At 38.8% G+C, this 13,319-nt stretch overlaps 1 protein-coding gene across 3 annotated transcripts in view; it reads right to left on the bottom strand.

Annotated features, from left to right (window-relative positions):
• The window catches only part of zgc:63587 (uncharacterized protein LOC393431 homolog), a 122,379-nt gene that overhangs the window by 108,193 nt on the left and 867 nt on the right, over positions 1-13,319 (bottom strand). For all 3 annotated transcript variants that reach the window (XM_048611242.1, XM_048611241.1, XM_048611243.1), the window contains exons 2-3: positions 5,780-5,942; positions 3,606-3,657 (exon numbers count right to left, since the gene is read on the bottom strand). In XM_048611242.1, the coding sequence (XP_048467199.1) occupies positions 3,606-3,626 (21 nt within the window). In that variant the 5' untranslated portion in view covers positions 3,627-3,657; positions 5,780-5,942. The remainder of the gene's footprint in view (positions 1-3,605; positions 3,658-5,779; positions 5,943-13,319) is intronic.

Genomic DNA, 13,319 nt, shown 5'->3' with positions numbered 1-13,319 from the left:
TTGTCTTTGAAGTTGTGTCGCTTTTTTGGTGTGGGAGTGGGGGTGGTGCAGGTCGACCTTGGTTTAACATCTCACCCAAAAGATAGCACTTCTGACATGCAACGTCAGCCCATCGATTTTGTCCTCAAGTCATGTGGAGGAAATGGAACACAACAAACTCCTGACTTAGAGGTGCAATCAATTGAGCCACAGCTGATGGAGAACACACAGAGCAAGTGATCCCAGTTTCTCTAATCTTGTCATATCATTTACATATTTGGCTGTGACATATTGAGTAATATGCACCCAAAGAAGGATTTTGCTTTTCACTGAAAATGCCAAATGATAGACATACGTCATTCATCACTTACAAAAGAAAATTTCTGAACTAATATCTTGCACCTTGTAATAGCTTCTAAAAGATATTTTGACCCAAGATATAAATTCACCATAAAAACACAGAAAACTGAATTCATGAGTCCAGGGTTTACCCTCAAATACTAAAAACCATCAGGACAGGTGATCAAAGATCCTCAGATTTATTCCTGTTATACACAATGGAGGGAACCTCAGTGATCAGGGTGAGAATGTTTAGGTAGAACTGCTCCCCTCATGTCAAGATTTAAGCCTTATAGTTCACTGTAGAGAGTTACTAATAGCTCCAAAAACAAATAATTTGTTTGATAAGGTGTGTAGTTGCTGTTGTATTGCAAATTTCACTTTAAATAGTCACTACAGCAAAGATACAAATTAAACAAACACACTAGAGGACAATGCTTGGGGATGACAATATGTAGCTAAATAGCTCCACAATGTTATTCGTCACTGACACAGGATAGGTTAGGAGTCCTAGTCGCAACTGCTTTTGACCGTGAATTTCACATTTATGCGCAGCAATGCACATTTCTACAAATTCTCCACCCTAGGATCACAACTGTCTGAAGGCATAGCCCTCCGGAATGTCATTCTAACCGACCAACACAGAACACCAAATTCACTACTTGGTCATTCTTGGTAAACCACTTAGCCTTTAAATATCTCCAAACTATGTTCACAGCTTTCCTAACATCAGATTTCTTTTAGCCCACTCATATTGTGCCTCCGAGAGCTTCAGCATCCATATGTTAATTATCTTCTGCTTCCAGCTTTTTGAGCCAAATCAAATAGAAAACCTTCATAACTTATCTTTTTCTCCTTGGTACTGCCTCCAAGTCAAGGGCTGCTTAATTGCATGGACAATTACTTTCTATCCAAGTAAATTAAAACTGCATTTAAAAAAATATGTTTAAAAACACTATGCATTCCACAGACATGTTTTGAATACTGCAAATTTCCTTACTGTTCTGCTCCCAGGTTAGTGGTTGTCATAATGTATAACCAATTTCCAAAAGTGTGTGTGAAATGAAGTTGTTCGTGGTAAAAAGTAAATGTACCTTAAGAATGTTTCTGAGGTCAGTCAGGCAAATGCAAGCTAAAGAATGGCTGACCAAAGCCCTTACAATATGCTACATCAGGGCCTCATATGATTCACGATCTTTTGCTCTGCTCATAAATAGATTTTTTTTTTTATTTATCCAAGACTTGAAGTGTTGCTGAATGTCTTTTAGAAGGAAAGAATTACCAAAATTGCTCACTAAGTGAAGATTTGATAAAATATCCACATACTGCAGCTGCCGAGTCTAATTTAGAACTAGTTTATGGAATTGACTGCAGTTCAAGTATAACAGCCAAATCAACAATGATGCAACGACTCCCAATCCTAGAGGTTACACAGGAGAATCCTTCCAGAGTTGGAATTCTCACCAGTGAGTAGAGATCTGAAGAACACTGAACTAACAAATTACTATTAAAAAAAATTTTCAAAATGCTCCAAGTACATCAAAAACTTTGCTTATTTAATTCCTTAGTAACAGTGAACACAATGTTCTACAGAAGAAGTGGAATCTCAGCCGAGAAAGATGTTTAAAAATGGTCATTAATCGTGTTAGCTCAGATACAATTGAAGAGAAACTAATTGTGTCCACTGTTGAATGAACCCGATTAATCTAAACAAAACCTCCCAGGTTATTCCACAGTTGCTGATGCATTTTCCAGCTTTGACATAGCTCACAGTCAGACTCATATATGGGATCTTATATTGGGCTTACTGTTGTTCAAAAATCTCGTGTATTGTTTGCAACTCCTGCATAGATATTTTTGGGTGAAGCAGAAATGAGCAAGTGTTTTATAACAGAAAAGATACAGCAAAAAAAAACCAAATAGCAGAGACAACTGACTGGGCGACATACCTCAATTCAGTCCACAAGCTTGACTAAGATTCTGATGGTCAGTCATATTAATTCCCTGCCTTGATCTCATGCTGATAGTTCTGTCCTCAGCCAAACTTCACTTTGTTCCAGTCAAGTTCAACACAGAAATGAGGAAAAGCACCTCCATTTCTCAATTAGGCACTTGACAGTCTTTCAGAATCAGCATTATGTTCAACAGTTTCAGAGCCTATTCTGTCCATTTTGCTTCTTTTCTGTGGCTTGTTTCAATTTTTCCTCTTATATTTACTTACCTACTCTAGAGAGGCTGAGGTAGGGAGTCGTGATGGAAGAGTACAGGTGCTGAAGGGGGAGGGAAAAAGCCGGGGAGGTGATGGGAAGAACAAGCCTGGGAAGCTTTCCCCTACCCTCCTTCTCCCCTCCCCTGCGCACATGTTTAAGCAGGGCATAGCGCACACATGCACTCTTATCAGCAAGCGTAGCTGTCCTCGAAACCCATTTACATAAAGGTTCACACTGTCTCTCTCTTTACAGATGCTGCCTAACCTGAATTTCTAGTATTTTCTGCACTTTTTTAAAAAGCATGGAGGGGTTTGGATTCAAGTTCATGATATAGAAGAGTATATGGAACCAGCGAACAGGTTCACTTGCACTGAGCGATAACTAGTCTGGACTGTCAACTTCTTTTATTCTGTTTGTGGGGTTTGAACAAATAAAATATTGTCTCATCATGGTCCAGTTTTGGATAATCTCACTCAAACATATTATACACATGAGAAAGGACATCCTAAACATTAACATTAGGGGATCAAAGATAGATTGCAGCTCACTCTTCACAACCTTTTGTTTGTTAAAAAAGTTAACAGTGAAATAAGTCAAATGGAAACGGACTGTGTGGATGTGCAATTCAGAGCTCAGTATTTATCGTATGATAAACTGTTATGGGAGCAGTAGCACTGATCTTTAATCTCCCTCCCATCAACCCAAAATTGGAATACAATTCTCTAACTCTCTAAATGAGGTGATTAAGCACAAGAATGACTGTTGGCAATGCATGCCTCTTCTACTGTTACATGCAACATTAAGCTCAAGATCATTATTTATAATATGCCATCTGCCCCAACCCTTCCTGTTATGTTACCTGTGTATGATAAACTGTAAACTAAACATATTGTAATCCCCTCATACATAAACACCAGTTTTGCCAAACCGTGCCACATTAACACAGTGCAACGATCATTCTTCAGTAGTCACCCTAGAGCATTTAACATGTAAAAATAATCCCTGTGCAATATTGAAATTGTTACTGTTTTCCTCCTGGAAAGTTCAACTATATAGCTACACAATAAACTAACTCACCTTTGCCTTTTCAGTTGACATATTGGCTGTTAATTTCACAGATCACAACAACCTGTACAAACAAAACAAAATACAATATAAAAACACACAAGATATGAGATAGATCAAGGATCTTGGCATTCATAAAATGGATTAAGCACATCTTGAGAATAGAGCACAGAAGCAAACTAGAGTCACAAGGCAATTTCTGACTCAATTACATGTTTAGACACGATGTTATTTCCAATTCAGTACAAACAATAGTACAGTTAAATCACTGACAGCTATAGGTCATTGCACAGAAATGGAACTGACAGCCGTTCTGTTCACCAAACGCACCAGCTGCACCCCCAAAGCAAGACTTCAGACCAGAACTACAATTAGAGTGTAATAAAAGCACATCTCAGCATACTCTAGACTGGGGAAGGAGCATGCAACACATCAACAATGATGAGAGGCTCAAACTGCTCCAAGAACATTAGGCAGGGCTTGACAGCACAAAAGCTCAGAACTTACAGCATAGCTGAGCTGGCAGAGGGAAATATAGAATAACATTTCTCTTTGCAGATTGGAATAAGGGTCAGATGATGCTCTATGACTTGAATATGTAGTCACTGCTGATTGATATCACCGCAAATGTTTTGACACAACATTTGGTACTGGCATGACTAATCTGTTCATCTCCTTGGAATAAAACAACGGTGCTTTTTTTCATTTTTTGCACAGCTAACCACATGCAAGTGAATAATGAGGGAGAATAATATGAACGAGAGAGATTTAATTTCATCTTTTACATTGGTGATTATGGATTATATCTTGTTGCATATCAACAAGCATAGAAGTTATTCTTTATCACAAAGCAAATATAGGGTATTTTGAGAAGCTGATCGCAGCAAAGAACACCTGCTGCATACTCAGACTGTGAAAAGCACAGGAGGCCCTACATTGTATAGGCTTGTGGTTCTGTAAAAAGTGCTTTCCATGCTGGTCCAGCTCCACAACCATCCTGGAATTTCCTCATTCCACAGCATACTAGAAATAAAAAAAAAACTACAACATTTTCATTCCTGACAACTGCTAAGTTGAAGCAAAATCCTACTGGCTGCCTCACATAATCAGCATGGAAGATTAAACTCTACTGTATCTGAGAGTGAAAATAGTGGCAACAGTTCAGTAACTAAGAAAAGCAATTTGGCGCGTAGACACAATTAGAGGTGTCCACAGTAAATTCTCTGTATCCGCGAAATCATGAACTGTGAATTCACCTACCCATGCCAAAAAATAACAAGCTAATATCCGTGGGTAACATCCCATATCCATGATTTTTAACCTATTTTTAAACGAGCTCCACACTCATGAATTTCATCATTTCCAGGGGTTCTCAGGAATGGAACCCTCGCAGATACAGAGGAATGACTGTATATGGAATATATGACCTTCTATATAATATTTCGTGCTTCACGTAAACCTGTTGAGAACAATACATTGTTGAACGTGTGGCTCTGTCAGTAATTACCTAGCATAACCTCCAAACTAGATCATGCTAATTGAGCTCCAAGGCTCAGTGGATTTCACCATCACATAGAGCTCATGTACAGCATAGACGTACTTAAAACAATTGACATTTAGTTATATGGTGCATTTCACAAAATTATTCTGAGGCAGTCCGTGGACAGCACTTTCAAAGCAAAAACTATAAAATTGCCTCATTTTTAAATGTGAAGGGGAGATTTATAATAAGAGAAACATTAGGTGCTTCTTACACAAAGTTGTGCAATAACTAAGTTCAGTCTTCTGGTGAAACTGGCTTAGGAGCCAGGAAAAGTTGGATTGGAGTGCAAATTCAATCCCCATTTTATAGAGTTACACATGCCATGCCTACTTTTATATTTCCTTTACAAATCCCTGCACCCATATTTGTAGCAGAGGCAGACTTTGTAAACTTGTCACATGGTAATACCACCATCCCGGTAGTGCTTGGACCAGCATTTCAACCCTGGGACAAAGCTGGGAGATGTAATTCTGTTGTCTCCCCAATCTGAAAAGCTTTACATTGGTTAATTTATAATTTGGCCACAGGAATTCATTACGAGAAAGTTAACAGGAAGTGCACACGGTAGATATTTGTAATTTTAAAAAATAGATTATTTCAGCTAATTTTCTTTCCTTTTGTTGTCTATTAGTTTTTCTTGTACCTCTGATACTTTGTTGTTCACTGCAAAGACTGAAGCAAAATTTCCCAGTTGGTTGACAAATATTCTGCAGTAGTTAACAGACTTCAGGCAGCTTCTAGATCTGATTCCCAGTCGTTACTGAGTCAAGTGATGGAAGTCAGGTTACTCAGTTGGCCTTAGCAACCTTGAAGTGGAAAAAAAGGGGAAAAAGAAATATAGTTTGTTACTACTACTCAATGCAGGCACACTGTATTACGGGTCCTACCATATAAGCAAATCTAAAGGTAGAAATTCATTTTTAATAGTAGCATTAAATACAAGTTAACATATGGACCAACAGTTGTACTTCCCACCCAATATTTTGTTCCACTTGACTGAATATCACTCAAGGTGAATAACTGGAGACTCAATCAATAAAGGAAGTCAAATATTGTCTTAGATAAATAAGAAAATTCTGTCCAACTTGAAATACCCACAATTGCATTCAGTCTTTCTGCTTAAATCAACACATACAATATATCCAGAGCATTTTCCTTCTATACTGAGGTCAGAATACACATTCAAATGTATTTGACTGTTTATGCCAAAGCAGTCCTGAAAAACACAACTATTTTCCCAGGACTAATGGCTGTTATTCATTTTAATGCAGGAATGCAAGAACCTGTGTTGTGCTACAATGTCACCCAGAGAAACAACACAATGGAGACCTGGAAGTCAGCCCACTGGGATTCAAGTAGCTCAGCGACACAGTTATACATTTAAAGACGCATTTAACATCTACGTGCAAAAGAGCAGTCATTAAATCATGTAACAACCCCATATCCTAGCACTTTTAAATATCAAATGCTTATACAATTCATGAGTCACAGGCATGGTGCCACCATGAGCTGAACTGGTGCCAAAGAGAACAGTCCACCCAACATTAAAAGTCTTCAGAACCAGCACATCACTGCGGTGTACAGATACATCACTGGTTTGTCACATCACTAAATAGCTTCATGCAATTTATTGGCTTCCAGCTTCCAAGGTCACCAACACTGTTAGCTCAGAAAGAAACTCAAATTGAAGTTATAACCATTGAGATTACAGTATTGAGTCAAGCTTTGCAGTCCACTATAGATATACCACTGCTTGCTCTTTAATTGAAATTAACTGATTTAATGCCATTTTCCTGCTCTTCCTTTGACTTCTTCAAAGCTCTGCCTTTTCAAAAACTTAACTAATTCCTTTTTAAACAATATTATTAGTCTCAGCTCAGCTCAGCGCTGCTTGTGGTAAAGCATTTATGGTCTAATGAGCATCTGTCACAGCACTCCTTCCAATGTTCAACTCTTTTGTTCCATAGGCAACCCTGGATTTTACCCAGATTTTGATTTGCCAACCTGTGGAAACAAGCTTGCATTATTCACGTTCTTAAAAATGCTCAAATTTGAAAAATCCTGATTACAATTTAACATTCTCTGTTCTTGCCTATTGTCTTTCTCCAGTATCATTAACAATGTACCATTATTTGAAGGATATTAGAATGCCTTAATGGGTTGCCTAGGACAACATGCAGTAAAAAAAAATTTGCATTTACATAATAACTCTCAATATCTCAGAATGTCCCAAAGTGCTTCACAGTCAATGAAGTATTTGTGAATTACTATCATTATTGTAACAGAGGGAAACACAGCCTCCAATGCGTGCACAGTTATGTAGACAATTTGTTCTCGTGACGTTGTTTGAGGGATAAACATCAGTCAAAACAATGAAAAGGCCTTCAGTTTAAAATCTTACCCAAAAGACAGCATGTACCTCATGACTGCATGAAGGCATCGGCCTCGGAGTCAATGCACTGTTCTTTAAACAAAAACACCAAGAGAAATGATCCCAGTACAAAGTCCATGCTTGGAAAATTACACCAATTAAGTTAGACGTGACCTATTTGTAACAAATCCTTGCTCTTGATCAGTGGTTAGGCCACACCATTAACAATTCACTAATTTCAGTCTATTATACAGACTCTAGAAGAACCCAATACATGGGTAAGACTAATTTGCATGCCATTTCAGTCTTGCCGTTTACCCCTTCGTCAAATAGCAATGTAAGGTTTGTTTTTGCCACTGTCCAATAGAATTGCTGGTTTCAAAAAGTGTTTTTTTTTTGAGAATTGTGGTTAATATCTAGTATATTAATAACAATGGTTATCATTGTTTGTCCTTCCCCTTGACAGATTGAATAATAAACAAAATCTGTTTACCTACTGCCTACCAAATGCTCTTCCAAAATGAAGCCAATGAAACAACTGTGGTTATTAAAATTCAATAAAAGCAATTTTGAAACATCAAAACATCAAAACATCAAGCATACTGCAGAATGGAGTGAGATCCCACGTTTATATGCTCAGTTCCCTAAAGGGGTGCTGATCACAAATGTATCATCGGATAAAAGGAGCAATGGGGACAAAAAAAAAGTGAAATTAGACGCAACTACTGTTGGTTTGTATTCACAAAAGTAATCTAAGAAACCGGGTTTTGCATCAAGATACACAATATCTTCAAAAAATTATGGGAATAGAAACAGTTATATTTCCAAATAAAATTTTATATAATTAAAATTCAAACATTTCAAGAAGATAGTTTTGATGTTGCATTTCAATCTCCTTCCCACCTCTGTACATCTTTTTAATTTTGTTTGAAATCCAGCAACTGCAGATTATAGATTGAGAGATAGCTTTTGGGAACTCAAGTAACTTGGGATACCATTTACTTTATTAATGTTACCTCAAAGAATGTTGGCGTCATTGACTAGGTCATCTTCCATGCTTACCCTTCAGAAGACGATATTGAGGATCCATCTTCAGGCCATTCAGCCACGTTCTGCCAATCCAGATTATGACTGATCTTACTCCTTTTTTTTTAATCCACTCGTGGGACATTGCTGGCTGGCCAATGCCCATATTTATTGTCCATCCCTAATTGTGCTTGAGGTGATGGTGGTGAGCTACCTCCTTGAACTGCTGCAGTCGATGAATTGTAGGTAAATCCACAATTCCAGGATTTTCACCCAAGGATAGTGAAGGAATAGTGATAAATTCTGAGTCAGGATGGTGAATGGCTTAGAGGGGAACCCGCAGGAGAATCTGCTGCCCTTGTCCTTCTAGACGGAAGTGATCATGGGTTTGAAAGGTGCTGTCTAAGAATCTTGTGAATTTCTGCAGCACATCTTGTACACTACTGCTATTGAACACTAATGGTAGAGGGGGTAGATGTTTGCGCATGTGCTGCCAAACAAGCTTTGATGGTGTCAAGCTTCTTGAGTATTGTTGGAGCTGCATCTATCCAGGCAAGTGGAGAGTATTCCATCACACTCCTGACTTGCGCCTTGTAGATGGTAGACAGGCTTTGCGAATTGGTGAGTTAACTGAAGCAGTATTCCTAGCCTCTGACCCATTCTTGCAGCCACTGTATGCATACAGCAAGTCCAGTTGATTTCCTTGTCAGTGGCAACACTGTGGGTGGGCCCCCTACAATTTGACTCAATGTGATTTTATTGTACTTTATTGTATAATAGTGAGATTTGGGCAGGAGGAATTGATGTGCAGAACATGTCTTAAATGATGAGGGGATTGGCAAACTTTGATATCCAATGTGACCTGCGTGTCCTCATGATAGATCAGTGGGAGCTAATCTACATGTGCATCAGGCAATTAGGAAGGCAGGTGGCATGATGGCCTCTATTGCTACAGGACTTGAGTTGGCGATGTCTTGCTTCACTCGAATAGAGCGCTGGTGAAATACATCTGGAATGTTGAGGATGATTCAGTCTCTTTACTCAAGGAAGGATATATCTTCTGTAGACGGGGTGGTAACACCATTGCGATGGTAACACCATTGAATATCATGGGGAAGTGGTCGGGTTGTCTCTGATTGGAGATTCTCATTGCCTGGCATTTGTGTGGCGCAAACATTACTTGTTACTTTTCCGTTCAAACCAGCTGTTGTCCAATCTTTTTGCATTTGAAAATGGATTGCTTCAGCATCGGAGGAGTCGCGAATGGTGCTGAACACTGTGCAATCATCAAACATCCGCATTTCTGACTTTATGATGGAGGGAAGGTCATTGATGGTTGGGCCAAGAACTGTACCCTGAGGAACTCCTGCAGAGATGTCCTGGAGCTGAAATGACTGACTTCCAACAACACACCCATCTTCCTATGTGTCAGTATGATCCTAACCAGGAGAAAGTTTCCCCCAATTCCCACTGATTCCAGTTTTGCTGGAGCTCCTCGATACCGCACTTAATCAAATACAACCTTGATGTCAAGGGCTGTCACTCTCATCTCACCGCTGGAATTCAGTTGTTTTGTCCGTGTTTGAACCAAGACTATACTCAGGTCAGGAGCCAAGTAGCCCTGAGGGAACCCAAACTGAACATCGCTGAGCAGGTTATTGTTAAGCAGATGCTGCTTGGTAGCACTGCCGATAACATCTACTATCACTTGCCTGATGATTTGAGAGTAGACTGATGAGGCAGTTTGATTTGTCCTCCTTTTTGCGTACAGGACACAGCTGGACAATTTTTCACATAGTCAAGTAGATGCCGGTATTGTCTATTTCCATATCCCTTGATAGCATTAGTATCTAGAAATCTATTGATCTCTGTCCTAATGTACCCAATGACTCAGATTTCGTAGCCGTTTGCTTAGAGAATTCCAAAAGATTCTACCCTCTCAGCCAAGAAATTCTTTCTTAACTCAATCAAAAATAGCTTGCCCTTTATTCTGAGACATTGATCCCTGGTTCTAGAACCCTATAGTTATGCAAACATCCTTTCTGGAGCCATCCTATGCAGTCCTTTAAGAATTTTGCAAGTTTCAATTAGATTACTTCTCATTCTTCTGAATTTCAGAGAATGGAGGTCCAATGTCATCAATATCTCTTTCCAGGACAGTCCCACAATCCCAGGAATTAGCCTGGTGAACTTCCATTGCACCCCGTCTACAGAAGATATATCCTTCCTTGAGTAAAGAGACTGAATCATCCTCAACATTCCAGATGTATTTCACCAGCGCTCTATTCGAGTGAAGCAAGACATCGCCAACTCAAGTCCTGTAGCAATAGAGGCCATCATGCCACCTGCCTTCCTAATTGCCTGATGCACATGTAGATTAGCTCCCACTGATCTATTATGAGGACACGCAGGTCACATTGGATATCAAAGTTTGCCAATCCCCTCATCATTTAAGACATGTTCTGCACATCAATTCCTCCTGCCCAAATCTCACTATTATACAATAAAGTACAATAAAATCACATTGAGTCAAATTGTAGGGGGCCCACCCACAAATGTGCGTTAAGCAAAGCTTTGGGAAAGCCAACATTCCTATGGAACTTGATTTGACCTACAAACACCCTATGTCAAATATCAGGAAAACGTAGTGATACAATAAATAGGCTAGGATTTAAACTTTTCTGAGATGAATACTAATTTATCATAGTCAATGAGACAAAAATTACACAGAATCAGTTCCACATCTCAGATGTACAGAAAATTAAACTTTTGAACTGGGTTATTTGCCTCTTTTCCAAAAACTAAACTTTAAGCCTCTCATATTTCTGAATCACCTGCCTTGTGATCTTTTAAGTGACGGGCTCCAGCAAATTCCAGCCTCACTCAGCACGTTGTCAATTCTACAAATTCAGCCTGACCTGATCTGTGCCAACATGACTCGGTCAGTACAAAAGATATAGGGATAACCATAAAATACTGTGCAAGATGACTGACCAATCATTTCACTATCTATTGAAGTCATCTGGATTCACTAAACCCCATAATGCTATGTCAGCTAAAGGCCCAGCAGATAAATGAACCAGTAAGACATCTTCCTTACAAACCAGATAGCTACAAGTTTGTTGGCAAGTCTCTGCTAAAATAGTTGATCTCAGCCTGGAAAGCAGTTGGATGCAAATACTGGCCTAGTACCCCTGGGCACAAAAACGGAATGATGTGGCAAGGAATCTAATCACAATCAGGATCTGGTGATCCCACCCGGGAAGTGCAAGGTTAAGAGTTAAATTGTGATGTCTGTCAGTGATGGAGTAGCACGCTGACACTCCCTGTCAAGGCAGATCAAGAAAGAATAGCTGCTCATGCAAGGTATTGGACAGCTGTTCACAGAACTGTACGCTAGCGAAAGTCACAATCTTCAGAACAGAATATTTAGAGCAATAGATAATAGATTGCAGATAGCTGCTATGATTCAAAGAATTATATCCAATTCAAAAAGAATAAAATAAGTCAATAACTACACTATGCATTCCTGTTCAGCTTAACCTTCATGACTTGTTGCTTTGAAAGTATCTTGTTTACATAAAACCATATAAGCATTAAGGAAAACAATGTCTTTCCCATAGAAAAATGCAGATATGTTTATTTTCTACATATTACATGAGACAGCCTTATTTATTGTTTTTTTTCTGACCAGTGTTTTCCATATTGTATCTAATGCATTCGTTACAGAAAGACACAGAACCAAACTTATAGCCTACTACCAGCCTTAGCACAATATAGTCCATCAATATAGTCCACAATATAATCTGTGTATAGCCTGCTCCTGAGATTTTCTGAAAGTGTTTCTGAAGTTTATTCAAAGTTCACTCTACAGTAAGAAAACAAAGAGAAGAAAATCAAAATCAAAGCCAAGTGCTCAACTCATTTTGATCTTAACATTCCTTGTCCTGTGACAAAGGTGCAAATTACTGACAAAATATCTTGATCGTTACCTAAAACTGGGCTACTGAAAACATGGCTCCAGATTAAAATTTGACTGTTTCCTCTCAACTTTTCTGCATTGCATCTGCTACTGAAAAGTCATCTGTAGCCAGGCTTACTTTGCTATTGCTATAGTTATATCTACTCAGTTTTCCAAAATATATACGTACCGTTTTCTCCACAGTTCGTGATAGCTGCACTTATGAACAAGTCTCATTCAGGCACTACCCTTCATTTCACATACAAAGGCTCATTATAAAAGAGAGTTGAACATCAAGCAGGAATAAAATCAGAACTTACGGGAAGTGGATAATGGCATATTCAGAGTTTGAATTTTCAGAAGGCTTTCAAAGACTGATAGAGACAATTACGAGATCAACATTGTTAAGAGGAAGGTCCACATACTGGGATGGGTTAGTTAAAACCTCTACCATTGTTCAGAGTGGATAAATGCACAACTGATTAGAGTAAATGATTTGAGAAAGCAGGCAGAGCAAATCTCCAAAGATATTTAAAAATGAATGTGAACATCTTGAAACCAAATGCTGGGCTCAGGAAACCAGTGGAGTGCACACAGGAATGCGTATGCAGATCAGTGCACAAACAGCAGAATTCCAAATGGATTCAACCTCACATATGAAGAAGCTCAGAAAACAATTGAAGGCTTTCAATGGAGAAACTGTTCTTATATGTGACAAAAGATCACTCTTGACTGAGTAAGCATTATAGGCTGTTCATTGTCTGGAAATGAAAGTTAGCAATCTATCTCTAGTTCCTGCATTTTAAAGTTCCTGAACTGCTATGA

Source organism: Rhincodon typus, chromosome 24, assembly GCF_021869965.1.
Source record: "Rhincodon typus isolate 14 chromosome 24, sRhiTyp1.1, whole genome shotgun sequence".
NCBI lineage: Eukaryota > Metazoa > Chordata > Chondrichthyes > Orectolobiformes > Rhincodontidae > Rhincodon > Rhincodon typus.
The sequence above is the reverse complement of the archived record's forward strand: the minus strand, read 5'-3'. Positions and strand labels throughout refer to the sequence as shown.